Below are 19,662 nucleotides of genomic sequence, written 5' to 3'. Positions count from 1 at the left end.
TGCATTGAAATTCTATACTCTGCAATTGGACTCTGTACGTAGCTGTATGAATGCAGAGATAACCTGTTAGTCTGCTTACTATATTTTGTGATAAGTAAACTTTAACATAAACTTAACTGTGTCCATTCATTCAAGATTCTGCCATTAGTGGTGGTGACATGTCCACTCAGGATCTTGCACGCTTCATTAAATTCACCAAATATTCTGTCAAACTCCAATGAGTAATTTTTTTTAGCTGCTTGTGGTAGCACAATCTTCTCAACACAGAAATTAGCCAAGTGAATCTTTTGGATTGCCTCTCATGTCTTGTGAATTGGTCTTTCATAAGACACCTTGTCAAATACCTTCTCAGAATCCAAAATGCACCAAATCTACAGGTCATCCTCAACTAGCTCTGCTTGTTGCATAATCAAAAACTCCAGGGGGGCATGGCAAGATAGCATAGAGATCAGATGTGTAATCCCTGCCCTCTCTGGTCAGACTTTTAAATGCCCGCTTTTTAACCCTTTATTTTTAATTTTAAAACTTTAATTTTTAGTTTGATATTTTGGTGAGCCATTATGGCTACTAATGTAAAAACAATTAAGTCTCAGTTACAAAAGAAAATACAGTTTCGAAGTGCAGAAGAATTGGGGCCTAAACAACCTGGAACAGCCTCGGATCTGTTTTCAGTGATCCCCAAGCTTCAACGATCGCTGGTGTGGACTAAAGCTAAGGTAACAATTACTCACCAGTCTTAAGATGGCACTGGTTCGACCCGTTCTGCGGAGGAGGGAGCGTGCTCCCGAGAAATCGGGCACGAGCCTGGAGGCTTGCTACAAAGAACTCTCCCGTTGGAAGAGATGGGAGCGCGGAGGAAGAAGATTCTGACGGCAGACAAGCAGTCTGCAGCGATTATACGCTTGGGTGGCACTGTTAATTACGGAAAACTCCATAATTTTATTAAAAAATGGTCTGTCGGGGAACAGCAGCGACGACCCCCTGTGGAAGTAGGGGGGGGGTCGTCGTTGGGTGTCCAAACTCGCAGCAAAACGACTAGAATGCTACCTTTTGAAGAGCAACAAGAAGAGGACTTACCTTACTCTACTACTGCACAGGAAATGGAAGAAGAGCTGGAAGAAAGCGAGTTACAAATTATGGAACCAGATCCTGCAATTCAAACTGCACTTCAGCCTGTTTACATGATGTTTGAAGGTATTGCTTCTTATTTGGATGTTATTACTGGTCAATTGAACCAGGTGGTTCAAATGAATACTGATATAATTTCAGACTTAAGGCAGAAGCTAAAGAAAATCGGGAAAACTTCAAAAAATTTGAAGCTTCTTTTTCTGAATGGAAACAACAGGTACAATCCAATACAGAAACAATAGTAAAGGTGGAAAAATCAGTTAAAGATTTAGGAGCACGGGAAAAAGAGTTAACAAAAAAAAACCGGACCATTTGGAAAATCAAAGCAGAAGAAATAATGTGAAAATTGTGGGTTTGCCAAAAGGTATAGAAGGTCAAGATCCCATCAAATTTTTTAAAAATTGGATTCCCCAGATGTTGGGGGAAGAGTCCTTTCCTGACGGATTTGTATTGGAAAGAGCACATAGAGCTTTAAGAAGACCACCCTTATCTGGTCAGCCGCAAAGAGCTGTGATAGTTCGCTGTTTGAATTGTTTGGACAGAGAGACAATTCTTCGACTTGCAGTTCAAAATGCAAGACAAAGGCAAGCTCCAATGATGGTTCAGAATAGTAGAGTTTTCTTCTACCCTGGTTTGAGTCAAGATATCATCAGACGCCGACATGAATTTAATCCAGTTAAAGATGTTTTATGGCGTAAAGGTTACAAATTTGCTTTTCGTTATCCTGCTGTGTTGAAAGTGTTTTTATGGAAATTATCACTTTCAATTCTTTGAGAGTGAGCATGAGGCAATGGTTCTTGCTAGTTCATTACCGGATGTCAGAGGTCAAAGAAAGAGTCCACCATTATCTCCTAAAAGAAAATCTGATGGACTTGGAAATGGACAAAATGGCAGAAATGGGAAGAACGGGAATGGAAAGATTTCATCTACTCTTGAAATGAGTTCACCATCTGGACTGGAATCTCAGGGCTGATTTTTTTTTGTAATATGTTAATATTTCTGACTGGCTGCCTGGGGAGGAAGGGATTGCACTAACTTCTTTGTTAGTCATCAGTCACTAGTGGGTAATCCACACCCAGTTTTTTAGGGAGTTACTACCTTTTGGAAGTTTTTTTTGTTGTTTTTTTTTCTCTCTTATTAACGAATATTATTTTTATTTGGGGGGCCTATATATTTTAATTTGAGGGTTCTATATATAAAAAAATGTCTTTTCTTTCTTTGTTATTATTAATTTTGTGATTATTTTTGGTATCTAGCAATTGTATTAGATATGTCGAATTTGAAATTTGCTACCTTTAATGTTCAGGGATTAAATAATCCGATCAAGCGTAAGCGAGTTTTGGCTTACATTAAAAAGATGAAGATTGATATTACTTTTTTTAAAGGAGACGCATTTGAATGGAAAAGTAAGTATGAAATTGAAGAGGGATTGGGTTGGACATGTTTTTTGTTCTTCATTTAATTCCAAAACTAAGGGAGTAGCAATTTTGATACATAAAAGTTTATCTTTTGAATTACAATCAATGGAAATGAATACAGGATATATTCTTAAGTTGAATTGTAAGATTTTTAATGAATTTTGGACTTTACTTAACATTTATACACCGAATGTGGATGATGAAGCATTTATTTCGGATGCATTTTTGCTTTTGGGACAAGCTAATGAAAATGTTTTGGTTGGGGGTGATTTTAATTGTGTTTTGTAACCTTTATTAGATAAATCTCCAAAAAAATGTTAAAAATTCTAAAATGGCAATTCAAATTCGAGCTTTGATGAAAGATTTTAATTTAGTAGGAAATATTTTAATTTAGTGGGCATTTGGCGATGTCAAAGAAGGATTTTTCTTTTTATTCATTTAGACATGAATCTTTTTCTAGAATTGATTTTTTTTAGTATCGCCACATTTACAGGGGAAAATACTGCAAGCAGAATATAACAGTAGGGTAATTTCAGACTATACTTTGTTGTATTTTACTTATGAGAATTCTGGAAAAAGTTTGTGTAGCTTATTGTTGGAGATTTAATACGATGTTGTTAAAAAAAAGTGGAATTTATTGAATTTTTTAAAAAACAAATTAGTCTCTGTTTGGAAGAAAATGTTAACTCCATTCAGAGTAAATTTATATCGTGGAATGCTATGAAAGCTTACTTGAGAGGTCAAATAATTAGTTATACCTCTAAGGTTAAAAATAATTATTTGACTGAGAGTCTTGAATTAGAGAAACAGATTGATGAATTAGAAAAGGAATTTCAGAGAGATGCGGCAGAAAATCGGAAGATAGAGCTGTCTAGATTGAAATTGAAATACAATATGTTGCAATCTTATCAATTTGAATGCTTGATTAATAGATCTAAACAACAGTATTATGAATGGGGTGAGAAAGCACATAAGGTACTTGCATGGCAGTTAAAGAAAGAACAGGTATTAAGGGTTATTAATGCAGTCAGATGAAATTCGACTATTACTTACAAACCTCATGAGATTAATGATGAGTTTTATTCATTTTATAAGAAATTATATACTTCTGAGGAAAAACAGGAGAGCAGTTCGATTGACTCCTTTTTATTGGTGTTGAAAAAACCGGTATTAGGAGAAGAAGACATATTGGAGCTGGAGGCACTTTTCACTGATTTAGAAATTAAATTGGCTATGTTGGAAATGCCGAATGGAAAATCATCTGGTGATAATGGGTTTTCGGTTGAATTTTATAAGGTATTTTATGATGATTTATCTACAGTGTTTGGAGATGTGTTACAACAGATTAAGGAACATCATGATTTACCTGAATCATGCTCTAGTGCCTTAATTACTGTAATGCCTAAGAAGGATAGAGATCCATTAAAGGTGTCTTCATATAGACCAATTTCCTTGTTGAATGTAGACTATAAAATAATAGCTAAAGTATTAGCAAATCGATTGGCTAAATTTTTACCTAAGTTGATATATGTTGATCAAACACGTTTTATAAAGAATAGGTATGCTTCAGATAATATTCTTTGAGTGATTAGTCTGATTAATAAATATCAACAGTGCCCTGACCATTCGATGGTGATATCTCTTGATGCAGAAAAGGCTTTTGACAGAGTTGAGTGAACTTTTTATTTAAAGTCTTAGAGAAATTTAAGTTTGGTACTTCTTTTATTGGTTGGATTAAAGCTTTATACAATAAACCAATAGCCAGGGCTTTGACAAATGGTCAGATCTCGGAACCTTTTAAATTAACTCGTTCAACTCGTCAAGGTTGTCCTTTGTCTCCAGCTTTGTTTGCATTAGTAATTGAACCTTTAGCACAGTTGATACGACAAAATTCACTTTTACACTTGAAGGAATGTTTAATACAATATGGATCTTTGTCTGGATATAAAGTTAATTGGGAAAAAAGTGAAATTTTATCGATAGGTGAAGGAGATTATTCAGTTTATAAGAATATTATTAATTTGAAATGGACTGATCAAATTAAATATTTGGGTATAAATATGAATGTTGATTATCAATCTTTATATAAACTAAATTATGTACCATTAATGAAAAAGATCAAAACTGATTTGATTAAATGGAAGGATCTTCCTATAAATTTAATTGGAAGAATAAATACAATCATAATGAATATTTTTCCACGTATACAATATTTGTTTCAGTCAATTCCGTGTTTACTTAATAAGAATTTTTTTCGAGATTTAAATAAAATGGTTAGGTAATTTTTATGGAAGGGTACATTTCTGAGAGTAGCTTTGGATAAGCTAACCTGGAAATATGCATTAGGGGGATTACGCTTACCACATTTTCAAAATTATTATTAGGCAGCTCAATTTAAATTTATTAGTTCATTAATGGATTTGGAACGGCCCCCAAATTGGGCTAAAATTGAGATGGCAAATATTTATGAATTTGAAATACATCAATTTTTGTTTCGGTGGAGTTTAAATTTATTACAACAATTTAATGTGCCTATATTAAAACATTTAATGAAGTTATGGATGAAGAAAAATAGAATGATAAATCTAAGGGTAAATTACTGACTTTAACATTGTTATATAATAACCAACTTATTCCATTTTCAATGTATAATCAATATTTATTACATCGGAAATCTAAAGGTATAAAAAACTTAGGGGATTATTTTAAAGAAGGTCAATTTTTATCCTTTAATCAAATGAGGGAAGATTTTAGTATTAATGAGAATTCTTTATTCGTTTATTATCAACTTTGATCCTTAGAAAAACAAATATTTGGTAGAGATATGATTTTACCTGAATTGACTAAATTTGAATCTTTTCTTGTGACTGGATCAAAAAAGGGATATATTTCATTGATGTACCATATATTACAGGAAAGAATGGGAAAAAAAGGGATGGAATAGATCTAAGATTAAATGGGATAAGGATATTAACTTTATTTTTTTCTGAGGATGACTGGTTAGCTATCTGTCATGATAGTGTTACTAGATTGATAAATGTTCATTATGCAATGGTTAATTACAATTTTTTACATCAATTGTACTTAACACCTGAAAAGTTTTTTAAATATGGTTTTAGTGGATCAGACTCTTGTTTTAGATGTGCTAATTCAGTTGGAACTTTTTTTCATGCTGTTTGGTTATGTGTACATATACAAGCTTTTTGGAAAGCAATTCAATTGTTTTTGGAACATTTATATAAGATCAAAATACCTCTGGATCCGACAATATTTTTGTTGGGTGAATTGAATCCTTTGAAAGATTTGGGATTAGATAAATTTCAGATTACTTTTGTGTATTTAGCTTTATCTGTTGCAAAAATAAGTATAGCAAGAACATGGAAAAATGCTAATAGGATTGATATTAATAGATGGCATAATGAGATGAAAACTTGTTTGGTAATGGAAAAAATCACATATGTTTTACATGATAATTATTCTTCTTTTAATAAGTTGTCTTTATATTTAGAATATTTACATTTAGATTTATCTTGATTAGATTTTAGTAAATATATTTCAGATTTCTTTTCTTTCTTTGGCTCTCCTAAAGAGAGTTGGCTGAGAGGGGGAGGGGGGGGTTCTTTTTTCTTTTCTTTTTTTTCTTCTTTTTTTATATATAAAGAAAACAATTTTTATTGTTCATAATATGTATTTTTCTTATTGTATGTAATAACTTTGTTGAACGAATAAATAAAGTTATGGAAAAAATCTCAAGAAAATTTGTCAAACATGATTTACTTTTGTAAAACATGCTGGTGGTGTGTTTACATTAAGCTTTTCTTAATGACAAGCTAGCTCTTCTGTGATTATAAGTTCCAGTATCTTGCCAACCACAGATGCCTATCACTATCAGCTCTATGTCTTACTCCCTTCCAGAATAATGGAATCACATTTGCCGTTTTCCAGTTCACTGATACCTTTCCAGAATTCAATGTCTTTTGAAAAACCTCAAATTATAGCTTTATTGTTGCTGCAGCTGGCTTCCCTTTAATATCCTAGATCTGGCTATCAGATCCTGCCAACTTGACTGTCTTTACTTCTATAGACTTTTCCAATACCTTCTCCCTCATGGTAAGAATTGTGAGAAGTCCTTCCATTGTGTTTAAAACAAGTGCATCACAAATCTTTTATCTCCACCCTGAAATCTTAACTCTATTTATCTTTGCACAAATAGAAACCTGGATGTTTAGTTTTTATTCCACATTTTTTCAGCATCTGCAATCTTTGGATAGAGTTGAAGACTCTTCAGAGGAGCAATAATGACCATGGGAATCAAAATATGGGTTCAGATATTTCTTGAAAGCTGCAATTGAAAATAATGACTCAGAATGAATCTCGAACTGATTGCTCAAGTCAGGATCGGGGTGGGAGTGAGTCAATTAATCTGATTTAGTTTAGCATTTAGAATTTAACCTCAATGCTTAACTTAAATTTGTGGTTATCTTTTACAACATCAGTCATTTGTTATAATAATCAAGCTATTTGCCAACAGCCTTCATGTGTGACTGGTTACTAGAATAGATGGTAATTAGTGCTGACAGGGCCTGAGTCAGCTCTGAGATAATTTGGGAGTGTCTTAACTTTGCAGAAAAGTAAACAGTATTTGCTTATGTGCAGAAATAACTTGAATGGAATGCAGTTTTAGTGTGGGACTTTTCACAGGGGAAAGGTGATTTTGGATTGTGGTAGGAATTTTAGGAAAGCTCCGTTCATTTTTTGTTCACTGCTTAATGGATGTCTCTTTTAGAAAAATGCAACATCTGTAAAAGTAATATCTGCTAATTAATTATAAAAGATAAATAATAAAAAATAAGATATGGGTAGTTTAATTTCAAACAAAAGATTAATAACCAGTATCCACAAGGATGGGCTGAAGATGCTATACTCTGGAGCCAAACACAGCTGAAATGGGGAGTAATTTTGGAAAACAAATGTTTGTGAATTTATTGAAAAATGTATAAATGAAGAATAGGAGCCCCAAATTCAACCATTTTTAAGTAGAGTCTATATGTTTGTTTGCAGCAATGACTTGGCTAATTGTTGGAGAAATTCGGCGGGTCAAGGAGCAACAATGGGAGAAAAAGATTAGTTAAGGCTGGAGCCTAGGTTATGGCCTGAAATGTTGATTATTCCTTTTCTTCAAATAATGAAGGCAGCTGAGCCCAATTGCGATGACTGTACCACCTGAGAATTTCAGGAGATATTCCTGGGGTTGGGGGGCGGGTGGGTCAAGCCTTCCTGTGTCACCAATGTGCCAAGCATCCTCCCATCAGAGCCCAGGAAAGTAAATGATAGTAGGAAATGCGAGAAATTAAACACGTTGTTTGCAAATTGATACTCAGCAATAGGGACTAGAAATGGAGGAGATCTCGTTGACCTCCAAAGCTTTTTACTGAAGAGTAAAGGGCTGCACTGGAAGAAATTGGGAGGGGCAGAGATGCGGTACTCAAGGATGAATAATTAGATGAATGCCAACAATATGCTAAACCAGTGGTTCTCAACCTTTTTCGATCTAAGACTCACCTGGCTTCTGGCCTAACATGCCATGGCCCAGTCACGGCCATGACTGAGAAATATTTTCAAGTCAAAAGTAACTCTGTGAGAAACACATCTTTATTTAATGTATTTTATGTAATATTTTTAAAGAACAAAAATCACTGCAGGCAGAGACTGAACATGAAATCTCCTAATCAAAATCAAAGCTCAAGCCACTTTAATGAGTCCCCTGTTCCTGGTTTATTCAGCTATTTCCACATCCTTGGTTCTGTTGTAGATACTGCACACCCAAGATATGCCTCCACGTCAATGTAGTTTTGTGCTTTTGTCTTCAACTGCAGCAATGTTGAAAAACCTGATTCACAAAGATAAGTGGTCATGAGGGCAGGATCTTCTGAAGACACTTCTTCACAATGCTGGAGTAACTTTCCATCATTTATGGCCAAAACTCTGTGATAAATGAAGTCTCAAACACATCTCTGCATCCAGATTGTTTTGAAGGTCAATGAGTCATTCTTGAAAAAAATCGAGGACTTTGTCGATGTTAACAAGAGAGGGGTTCCTCACCAGAGCCTGTGACAGAGTGCTGAGTGCCAAGCTGCCTATATTGAGAGATGGCAAGATGATCTCACTTACCTCAGTGGAAGATTGCTTGCCACCCCACCCAATGTCACCCAAGAGGACTAAGACATGACCTCATTGGGCTAAAATGTCTCCGTGGCCCACATGGAAACACACACCGGCTCTCCAGGGGCCATGGTCCACTGGTTAGGAACCACTGTCCTAAACCAAACAGTTAACAAAGAAAACAAACAACAGTGGACCCAGCATGGAACAATGATACATACCACTGGTCACAGGTCTCCCATCTGAAAGCAATTCACAACTGTTGGACTTTCAGAAGTTCCAGTTTTAAAAAGTAGGTTTTAAAAGGTAGAATTTTCTAGATTACCCCCAGTGCCTTGTGCTCTTGAGAATAGAAGTAAGAAAATCAGGCAGATTAACATGCAGCTGGGTACATGATGAATTACAAAGTCATACAGCTTGGAAACCAGTCTGTCAGCCCAATCAATGCTCATTGACCATCAACCGTCCATTTGTACATTGGAGATAAGTTGCCCAGAGGATTGGGGAGTGCTGTATAGCATTAAATTAAGAATCAGTCCAATATCATGTGGGTAGAAATTGAGAAACTGCAAGAAAGTGAGAGATTTAGAGTCCTTGTATGTATACGCATTAAATGTGGCAAATTGTTTAGCGAGTTATAGAGGCAAATGAGAACCTGATGTGAGAAATGTTTGAAAACAAGGGAAGGATTAGGCATAAAATACTGTATTCACCATTACAAATTGTTTAAGAAAGACCAAGAAGTATGTATCAGTGCTGATTAAAGAAAATAATATAGCTTCAAGGAGAGAGAGAGCGGATGTCGATGGGAGGTCACAGACTGAATCTATCTAGAGTTAGAAATATTAGAAACTAAAGCTGGGATAGACCATTTGGTCTCTCTTAAGATCATGTTTGTTCTTTCAACTCAGCACCATCTTCCTGCACTAATCTGATATCCTTTGGTTCCCTTCATGTCCAAACCTTTATTGATCTCATTGAGTGTATTCCCACTGCCCTCTTGAGCAGGGAACTCCAAAGATTCACTTTTTTCTGGTAGAAGAATTCTTATTGATTCTGTCCGGAATGGCCAAGGCCTTATCTTGAGAATTAATCCCAATTCTAATCCCTGATCAGAAGCATCATCCTCCATCTCCTCCCTTATTCTTTCATTCTTCTCAACTAAAGTTCAATCTCTTCAAAGGGCATCAGGGTATTTTTTTCTTCTAAACCACAGGTTACTGGGAAGAAGACTGGATCGGATCTGCAGAAATAATTAGAGATACAAAAGGTACACAACTGATAATAGGGGGTTGTAACTACCCACTTATTGAGAGATCATATTAGGGAAAAGGACAAAGAGGTGGGGGAGGGGAGTTTCTGTATTCAGAAGAATGTCTGCATGAATATTTACCTGGTCCAATGAGGAAGGAGGAATTGCTAGATCTGATTGATGACCAGAGATCTTTGCATTACCCAGTTTAGATTAGAAATGAAAAATGGCAAAATCTATTTTTATTGGAAATTCTTAAAAAGGGAACCTAACCTCAGTATAATTGGAGGAATTAAATGGAATCAACAAAAATTAAACAATGAGAACCTATTTCTGAATGTAGGATTCTCATCGAAGTGCCATTTCTTTGGAAGGTGCCTACTTGCAGCGCTTCGACTGATAGCTTAGAAATGTGAAGGGGCAGCTATTGTAACTGGTGAACTCATTTGCAGCACAATCTCTTTTTCTTGCTATATTTTCCTACCTGTGTGTTCTCTGGGCATATCCTGAATATACAGCATTTCATGTACAAATTATTTTGCCTTTGACGCTGCTGTTTCCTGTACTTCCAATGGGCCTCTCCTACCTGGAAGAGAACCTAATTTAATATAGTTCTGTGCAGGTATAATCAGGTGATATGCAGACAATTATCTGGGTGGAAATCTACTAAACTTTTCCCCTTGGGGAAGTGCAGAGTTCCAAGAGAACTACATAATCTAAAATTTGTGAAAAAGGGAAAACTCAGGAATGCCCAGTAAAGACATGGTGTTGATTGCTTGGAAGCAATAATAATGAACTCATGATGGAACAACTTCAGAGTCAAGTCAAGTGAAGTCAAGTCTATTGTCATCTGATTGAACAGTTGTCCATCTACAACCTGACAAAACAGTGTTCTCCGGTCCTCAGTGCAAAACACATAGACAGACAACCAGACATAACACACATACAGACAAACAATACACACACAGGACAAATGTATAAACAAATAAATATTGTTTGGTGAATATGAGAGTCTAAAATGATTAGTGTGAGCAGTTCCTTTGGTCAGAGCCATCAGTCTGATCAGTCAGAACAAGGGGATTCACTTCTAGGCTGGAGAGCATAAGTAAAGCTCAACAAGTTTACAATGCTTGGATTGGTACTTTGATATGTTGGCCATCATAAAAGATTATTGTATATTCTATTAAAGTATAGTGGCCATCAGAAAGATTATTCTATATTCTGTAATTCAAAGTTGACCATCAGAAAGACTATCAGCAGAACCAATCAAAATTTTTAAACATTTGAGACAAGTTCAAAGAGGAAGCAATGAGAACAATGACAAAATTTAAAAAAAAGCTGCCTAAAATTTCATCCATACTAGGGCATCTTTCAAAATGATTTAAAAATTGATTTCAACTTCTCATGCAACTTAACAGTTTCCCAGAGCTTCGTCGCCAGACCTGGATCAAACTTGCTGCAGGATTTCTTCTTTTCTCAAAATGCTTTTGGCGATGCTGCTCTTGAACTTTCAGAGCCAGCCCTGAGCCAAGAATACCCTTAAAGAGAAATAAACACGATGAGATGCTGCAAGGGGGAAATGAAAGGAAGAAACATTTTAGTTGTTGAATTCACATAAATGGTTAAAATGCATTAATAAAATCTGCAATGTTCATCCAAATGTATTACACCAATAGTAAATGCAATTTTAATTGTGTGGTAATAAATATTATTGTGATAAAATACTGGAATATTCATTAATGATCAATTCATGAAATCAAAATCTGGACACTGAATATTCTGAGGGTAGTTCTACACCTTCACTGCGTAGTAAGTTAAAGGAGCAGGTCAGTGTGGAACCTACACTGTTCTACCATTCATTTACTTGAGTAGCTCATCTGAGCCTCCACTCCATTGGCTCAATATTATATATGCTGAGCACAAATCCAATTAGCTCAGTCTTAAATTTCAATCGAGTCAGCCTCCATATATTTTGTGGGGAGGTTTCAGATTTCCAGCAAAAGGAATCTATCCCACATTCACAAATGAATTACTCAGTTGTAAAATAATATCCTGTTCTTAATTCTTCTGAAAGGGGAAAAATCCTTATTGAATCCTTTCCCGATGTGAAATGTTTCATTCCAATCAACTATTCACAGGATTACATCAATAACTTGCCCTCCAAATTGCCATTTATATTTTAAGTGTTATTTAGTGATAACTGGAGTTAAATTCTCAGTAATTTTGTATCATAAAACCCATAGAAAACAGTATTCAACTGATTTAATGATCCTTTTAACTTCCAACAATCTTTTCCAAATATGTTTTTCACACAAGCATTGGTCCCCTATGCAATGTCTCAATGTAAGGCCATGCCATCATAGTTTCTCAGCCACACACAATCAACCTTTAAGATCCAACTGCTTGTTCAATCACCACAAGAAGGAAATGCAGTATCAAGCTCACCACATATGGTCACCAGCTCTACTTCATTAAGATTAGTTGTACTAATTTACCCTTTGTCAGGGTACAACTTTTCATTTTTAGTTCTTGTAAAATAAGAACACTGCCATAGAATGCTACAGCACAGAAAACAGGATATTTGACCCCTCTAGCTTGTGACAACCATAATCTCCCTAGCCCCACTGATCTGCTCCCATTCCATAACCCTCCAGGTCTCTCCCCTTCATGTACCTATCCAATTTATTCTTAAAACACAAGATCGAGCCCGCATTCATCACATCAGATGGCAGCTCATTCAACGCTCCCACCACTCTTTGAAGAACTTGGCGCTAATGTTCCCCCTAAACCTTTCTCCCTTCAGCTTAAAACTATGACCTCTATCAAATCTCCCCTCTCTTTTCTTTGCTCCAAGGAATAAAGTCCTAGCCTGTTTAATCTTTCCCTGTAACTCAACTCCTGAAGACTCAGCAACAACCTAGTAAATCTTCTCTGCACTCTTTCAAACTTATTGATATCCTTCATGTAGTTAGATTAGATGACCAGAACTGCACACAACATTCCAAATTTGGCCTCACCAATATATTAAACAATTTCAACATAACATCTCAACTTCTATACTCAATACTTCGATTTATAAAGGCTAAGATATCAAAAGCTTTCTTTACAACCCTGTCCATCTACGATGGTACCTTCAAGAAATGATGTATTTTTATTCCTAGATCTCTCTGCTCCTCTGCACCCCTCAATGCCCTATCATTGTATATCTCTGCCTTGGTTTGCCCTTCCAAAATGCAACACCTCACACTTGTCTGCATTAAACTCCATCTGCCATTTTTTGGCCCATTTTTCTAGCTGGTTCAGATCCCTCTGTAAGCTTTGAAAATCTTCCTCGTTGTCCATAACGCCTCCTATCTTTGTGTCATCAGCAAACTTGTGATCCAATTCACCACATTATCATCCAGATGATTAATATATACAACAAACAACAATGGCCCCAACATGGATCCCTGAGGCACACCACTAGTCACAGATCTCCAAGCAGAGAAGCAACCATCCACTATCACCCTCTGTCTTCTCCCACACGGCCAATTTCAAATCCAGTTTGCAACCTCTCCTTGAATACTCAGTGTTTGAACCTTCTGAACATCCCATATGGGACCTTGTCAAAAGCTTTGCTAAAGTCCATGTAGACAACATCCATAGCCCTTCCCTCATCTACCTTCCTGGTAACTTTCTCGAAAAACTCTTCACGATTCATTAAATATGACCTGCCATGCACAAAGCCATGCTGATTATCCTTAAACAGCCCATGGCTGTACAAATACCTATATATCCTGTCTCTCAGAACTCCCTCAACAATTTACCAATCACTGATGCCAGGCTGACTGGCCTATAATTACCTGGTTTATTTTTGGAGCCCTTTTTAAACAACAGGACATCATGAGGTACCCTCCAATCCTCTGGCACTTCACCTGTGGCCAAGGACGTTTTGAATATATCAGCCTGGGTCCCTGAAATTTCTAAACTAGTCTCCCTCAAGATCCAAGAGAGTATCATATTCGGCCCAGATGATTTATCTACCTTTATTTGCTGTAAGGCAGCAAGCACCTCTTCCTCCTTAATCTCCATCTGTTCCATGACTCTTCTGTTTGCTTCCCTTCCTTCCTTATGCACTCTGCCAGTTTCCTGAGTAAATACTGGTGCCAAAAAACAGTTTAAGTTCACCTACACTGTGTGAGGCTCCACACATAGTTGACCACTCTAATCCTCTAGGGGACCAATTTTGTCCCTTGCGGTATTTTTACTTTTAATATACTTATAGAAACCCTTTGGATTTACCTTCATATTAACTTCCAGAGCAACCTTATGTCTTCTTTTTGCCTTCCTGATTTCTTTCTTATTTTCTTGCTTTTTTTGTATTCTTCAAGTACACATTAGCTCCTTGTTGCCTGTACATGCTCTACATCTCCCTCGTTTTCTTAACCAGATCGCCAATGTCCCTTGAAAACCAGGGTTCCCTGTGCCTGATAACTTTGCCTTTAATCCTAACAGAAATATGCACTCTCAAGATTTCTCCCTTGAAGGCCATCCACTTAGCTATCACACCCTTGCCATAAAACAAAATATCCCAATCCACTCTTTCTAGACCTTTCTCATTTCCACAAAATGTGCCTTACTCCAATTTAGAATTTCAACATGAGAACCAGACTTAATCTTTTCCATAAATAACTTGAAGCTAATGACATTATGGTCACTGGATCCAAAATGTTCACCTAGACATATATCTGTTACCTGACCTGCCTAGTTCCCTAATAGTGGATCAAATACTGCCTCGACTCTCGTTGGTACTTCTATGTATTGATTTAGAAAACTTTCCTGAACACATTTCACAAACTCTAAATCATCCAGCCCTTTTGGAAGTCCCAGTCAATATTTGGGAAGTTAAAATCTCCCACTACCACAATGTTCTTGTTACATCAGTCTGCTCTCTCTGCAGATTTGCTCCTCAAATTCTCTCTGACTATTGAGCGGTCTATAATACAACCCTATTAGTGTGGTCATACCTTTCCTGTTCCTCAACTCCACCCATCTGGTCTCTGTAGACAAGTCTTCCTGGCTGTCCTAACTTCGCACAACTGAGATATTTTCCCTGACTAGCAATGCCACTCCTCCCCCTTTCATCCCTCTTCCTCTATCACATCTGAAGGAATGGAACCCCGGAACATTAAGACCTACCCATCCTGCAACCAAGTCTCACTAATAGCAACAATATCATAATTCCACATGCCAATCCATGCCCTAAGATTGTCAGCCTTCCTAAGAATACTCCTTATATTGAAATAAACACACCTGAGAAAATTTCTAACACATACCAATCTATGATTTCTATCCTCGCATCACCTTTCTCCTCTTCTTTCTCGCTAACTACTCTAATATACTGGTTCCCCTGCCCCTGCAAAACTCATTGGGACAAGGCTGACAAATCTACCCGTATGGATATTAATCCCCTTCCAGTTCAGATGCAATTCATCCTGTCAGTACAGATCCCACCTTCCCTGGAACACAGCCCAGTAATCTAGATCATAAATATTTTACATAGGATAACCATGTATTATACTTAATTAAGTTTTAAATAGAGTCCAACTTTTAGTTAATACATCTGTTTATGATTCATAGTTCTCTACATTCAGTATTGTTACTTAGAACTTCTTGGTCAGTTCCTTTGCAGTTCTTTGGATTCTGACGCAGTTGATGTAGCCAAAATAGGAAACCACAGATCTCACCACAGATGGGATAGGAGATGCTTGACTATGTGGCTGAGTGGCTGCTATCACTCACACTGAGCTTTTGTGTACTTCTGCTGCATTATGGCCTTAAAGCCATCCTAAATGCTCCGTCTCCAATTTGAGTGGTCATGAGCCAGCGATTCCCACAGGTCGTTGGGAATGTTACAAACTTTCACGGAGGTCTTCAGGACATCCTTGATTTGTTTCTTTTCCACAACTGGTAACATCTTGCTATTACAGTTTCTCATTTAGGAGTCTGGAGATGTGTCCTGGTCCCTCAGAACTGTCTTAGTATTGATTAGGGTCTCAGTATGGCTGATGTTAACTTGGGAGTGTACATTGATGCTGGTTTTTTTTATCCTGTAAGTCCTCTAGCATTTTCCCTTCTCTCCAGGTCGGGAGATGAGGGCTGACTGGAGTTCCCTTCTGGCAAGCTTTGTAACTTCAACAAGGATATTGTCCAAACCCAAGGTCTTGTTAGTGTGCAGCCTTTTTGAGTTCTTGCCAATCTGATTTAGATAGCACTAGGTTTCCTCTGAGCAAGAGTAAAAGGCAGTGGTGTGAAGGATAGAACCCCAATGAGGTGTTTTTTTTTATATAAAGTGCTTATCACTATGAACACTCACTGCATCTGTACCCTTGTGAAGTTCTCCTCCACTCTTGGTTCTCACTGAGAAGGGACAAGGGTGTTTGGGCTGTAGATGGCCTTGACAGCCCTTTATAGATTGCATGTGTCATTGCTATCTAAGAGCTATTGGGAGCACCTGTGTTCTCTCCCACCCAGTATATGTTCTTTAGGCAATTAATTTGCTGTGGCATCTCATCCTTCAAGAATTGATAGCACTGTATCCACCTCATTGAGGCATGGTGGAGTATCCACTCCAGGAAGACCTTATGTTTGAAATGAATCAACTTCTAAGTCATTCTCATCAAATCCAGACCTAAAGCTTCTGGTAAGGAAGCCAAGAAACTCTTCACAGGTGTTAACTGTGGAGGTAATTTCAGGACAGTTCAGATACTCTGCAAATCTTGCTGATTGGGAGTCATTGTGAGGTGACATTGGAGAGGCTCAAAACATCGATTGCCTTTTACATCCTATGAATGCTACATGATCAGCTGAGTTTCTCCAGCATTTCTAGATCCAGGATTGAGTGATCCTTGAGTGAGCTTGAGCATTGTTTTCTTTGTGGCCAATAATTTGGAGACAGGTGATGGAGATAATCAAGTAACCACAACAGCCATTGGTGTCTGTTGGGTGCAGTGACGTGAACATTTTACTGTGTCTTGCGTGAGTAGGGAGCAGGGGTTATGATGAGGGGCATAAAGTTAGGGGACTGTGAGCAGAGGTTAAAGGTTAAGGGAGATACTGCAGGATCAGGGTCAGGGAGGACTGAGGGGAAGGATAATCAAGTGGTAGATGGGTGGGTGGTGGCAAAGAAGAGACATGGGAATCTGTGCTCATACCAGGAAGTTTATAAGTAGCTGAGGAGATAGAGGTCCTGTCTGGTTTCTGTTCAGGTTTCTCATGCAGTGCTCCAATTAATTCATCAGCAGTTAGTATCTGTCTCCACTGGAGGGAGTTGTAGAATAACAGTATAAATCTGCATAGAATAAGAAAAACAACTGGAAATCTGGAATACAGCAGGAATATTTAAAACTTCTATCAGCCCATCTGAAAATAGGAATTTCCAGATGCTGGTTAGTTGTTATAAATTAAAACTGCATCAAAGGGGAGCTCCATTTTAAAATAAAATTCACAAGATGCAGTAATTGTGGCCAAGGCCAACAATTATTACCTACCCCTGCAAGCCCTTGAATGGAGGGGCTTGTTACACTCATTTCAGAGACAACCCAGCCGTGGTGGTTCTGAAGTCATGTTTAGGCCAGAGTTTGTAGGGAACAGATTTCCTTCCCTGAATAATGTCAGTTAAACTCGATGATTTCTTATATTATTGTTACTGATAAAAGCTTTATATTCCACATCATTTCTTCCAACTGAATTTAAGTTCCACAAAAGTTTGGCGGAATTGAAACGTTTTATCTCTCTATTAGTGATCCCACCTCCAGGAGTAGTTCTTTCTGCAGCCACCTCCCCAGAACCAACCCTAAACAGGATGAAATGGTGAGGAGGAGAGTCAGGAATACTAACTTGTGTTGCAGGAACTTAATGTGACCAGCTTTTAAAAAAAGTTATAAAGTGGCGAAAACATGTTTAAATGCCAACTAGGTGAAGTTACAAGAAGTATAAAAAGAACATGTAAAGTTTTATGTTAAAGTTATTATAAATTGAAATAAGAAAATTGTGCAAAAGATCTAGAACCAGTTCTTCCACTAGTCCAGAATATTTTGAGCTCCATAATAATTTTGACTGCAATCTCCCTAAATTTTTGATTGCTTTCAAGTAAGTGAATGTTCTTGAAATATATCCATGTTGAATCTATTTTCCATGAACAAATTTTATTTTCTGATTCACTTGTCCAAGATAATTGGTTTTAAACTGGAGAACAAGTGTGTTGGAGGTAAGGTGTCGATTGTATGAGAAGGATGTGCTGAGTGAAAGTATCAATTATTAATTGTTTGCACAGTGTGGGGAGCATGAAGAAAGAACAAGTATCTCTAAACAGGAGGTCAAGAACATTGTAATGGTTACTATGGAGTAATTAATGGATTCACCCTAATTTATTTGTCTCAGTTTGTACCCTTTCTGGATGACAGATGTCAGAGTTGAAATATTTCTTGTGGATTTTCTCATTCGTTTGGTATCAGTTCTTCCTTTCTGACATCCTTCATTCGGATAGTACACTGGTGGAACCTAGCAGATCTGCTATCTTGCAGGACCAGAGAGCAAGTTTCAATCTAACTTCAGGTATGATCCCCATTGAGTCTGCACATTCCCACTGTAACATTATGGGTTTCCTCCCATACCACAAAGCTGTGTGATCAGGTCAGTAAGTTAGCCACTGTGAATTGCCTCTAGTGTGTAGATGTAGCATGGCCCTTCTAGTCTGTGCTGAACCATCTTTTTTTGCCTAGACTCACTGACCTGTACCCAGTCCTTAGCCCTCTGTACCTCTCCCATCCACGTACCCGTCCAAATTCTTCTATATGTTAAAATTGAACCTGCATTCACCACTTCAGCTGGCAGCTCGTTTCGCCACTCTCTGCATGAGGAAGTTCCCTCTCACGTTTCCCCTAAATCTTTCCCCTTTCACCCTTAAGCCATGTCCTCTGGTTTGTATCTCACCTACTCTTAGTGGAAATCCTCCTTATATTTAGTCTGTCTATCCCCCTCATAATTTTAAATACTTCTATTAAATCTCCTCATTCTTCTATACTTCAGGGAATAAAGTCCTAATCTGTTAAATGTTTCCCAGTAACTCAGTTCCTGAAGTCCAGGCAACACCCTAGTAGATTGAAGAAGCAGGTCATCATTGGAGTGGGCTGAGTCAGAGTGGTAAGGCTTCAGTGAGAACTGGTAAGAGGCGAGGGATAGTAGGAGTTGAAGTTAAGAAAGGGCCACCCTACTCAAAGAACAAAACTAATTCACCAGGTAGCACAGGTAAGGTCAGGTTTTAGATATATAAACAGTGGGAATGGTAGCCAAGGAAAGAGAATGGTCCTCTTATAAAATGTGGGTCATCAGGGAAGCCAGCAGTATGCCTGATAACTTCATCTGTGAGAAGTACATCCAGCTGCAGCTCCTGGCAAGCCAAGTTAAAGAATTGGAGTTGGAGTTGGATGAACTCCAGATAATTTGGGAGGCGGGGGGGGGGGGTGATAGATAGGAGTTACAGGGACACCATCACACCTCGGAGGAAGGAGGAGGTAGATAGGCGACAGTCATGTCAGGGAAAGGGAACAAACAGGCAGTGCAGGGCACTTCTGTGACTGTCCCCTCAAATAACAAGTATACCATTTTGGATGCTGTTGGCAAGATGACCTACCAGCAAGAAGCTACAGAGATCAGGTCACT

General features: G+C 37.6%; 1 protein-coding gene across 3 annotated transcripts in view; it reads right to left on the bottom strand.

The window, feature by feature from the left end:
- The window catches only part of kcnq3 (potassium voltage-gated channel, KQT-like subfamily, member 3), a 192,944-nt gene that overhangs the window by 59,746 nt on the left and 113,536 nt on the right, over positions 1-19,662 (bottom strand). Inside the window, exons 7-8 of one of the 3 annotated variants that reach the window (XM_069921646.1) lie at positions 11,403-11,498; positions 10,445-10,546 (exon numbers count right to left, since the gene is read on the bottom strand). In XM_069921646.1, the coding sequence (XP_069777747.1) occupies positions 10,445-10,546; positions 11,403-11,498 (198 nt within the window). Of the gene's footprint in view, positions 1-10,444; positions 10,547-11,376; positions 11,499-19,662 lie in introns of all 3 variants that reach the window. The other 2 variants (XM_069921648.1, XM_069921649.1) reach the window with 2 other exon arrangements.

The sequence above is a fragment of the Narcine bancroftii genome, chromosome 2 (assembly GCF_036971445.1).
Source record: "Narcine bancroftii isolate sNarBan1 chromosome 2, sNarBan1.hap1, whole genome shotgun sequence".
Taxonomy (NCBI): Eukaryota; Metazoa; Chordata; class Chondrichthyes; order Torpediniformes; family Narcinidae; genus Narcine; species Narcine bancroftii.
Note: the sequence above shows the minus strand (reverse complement) of the source record. Positions and strands in the feature narration are given on the sequence as shown.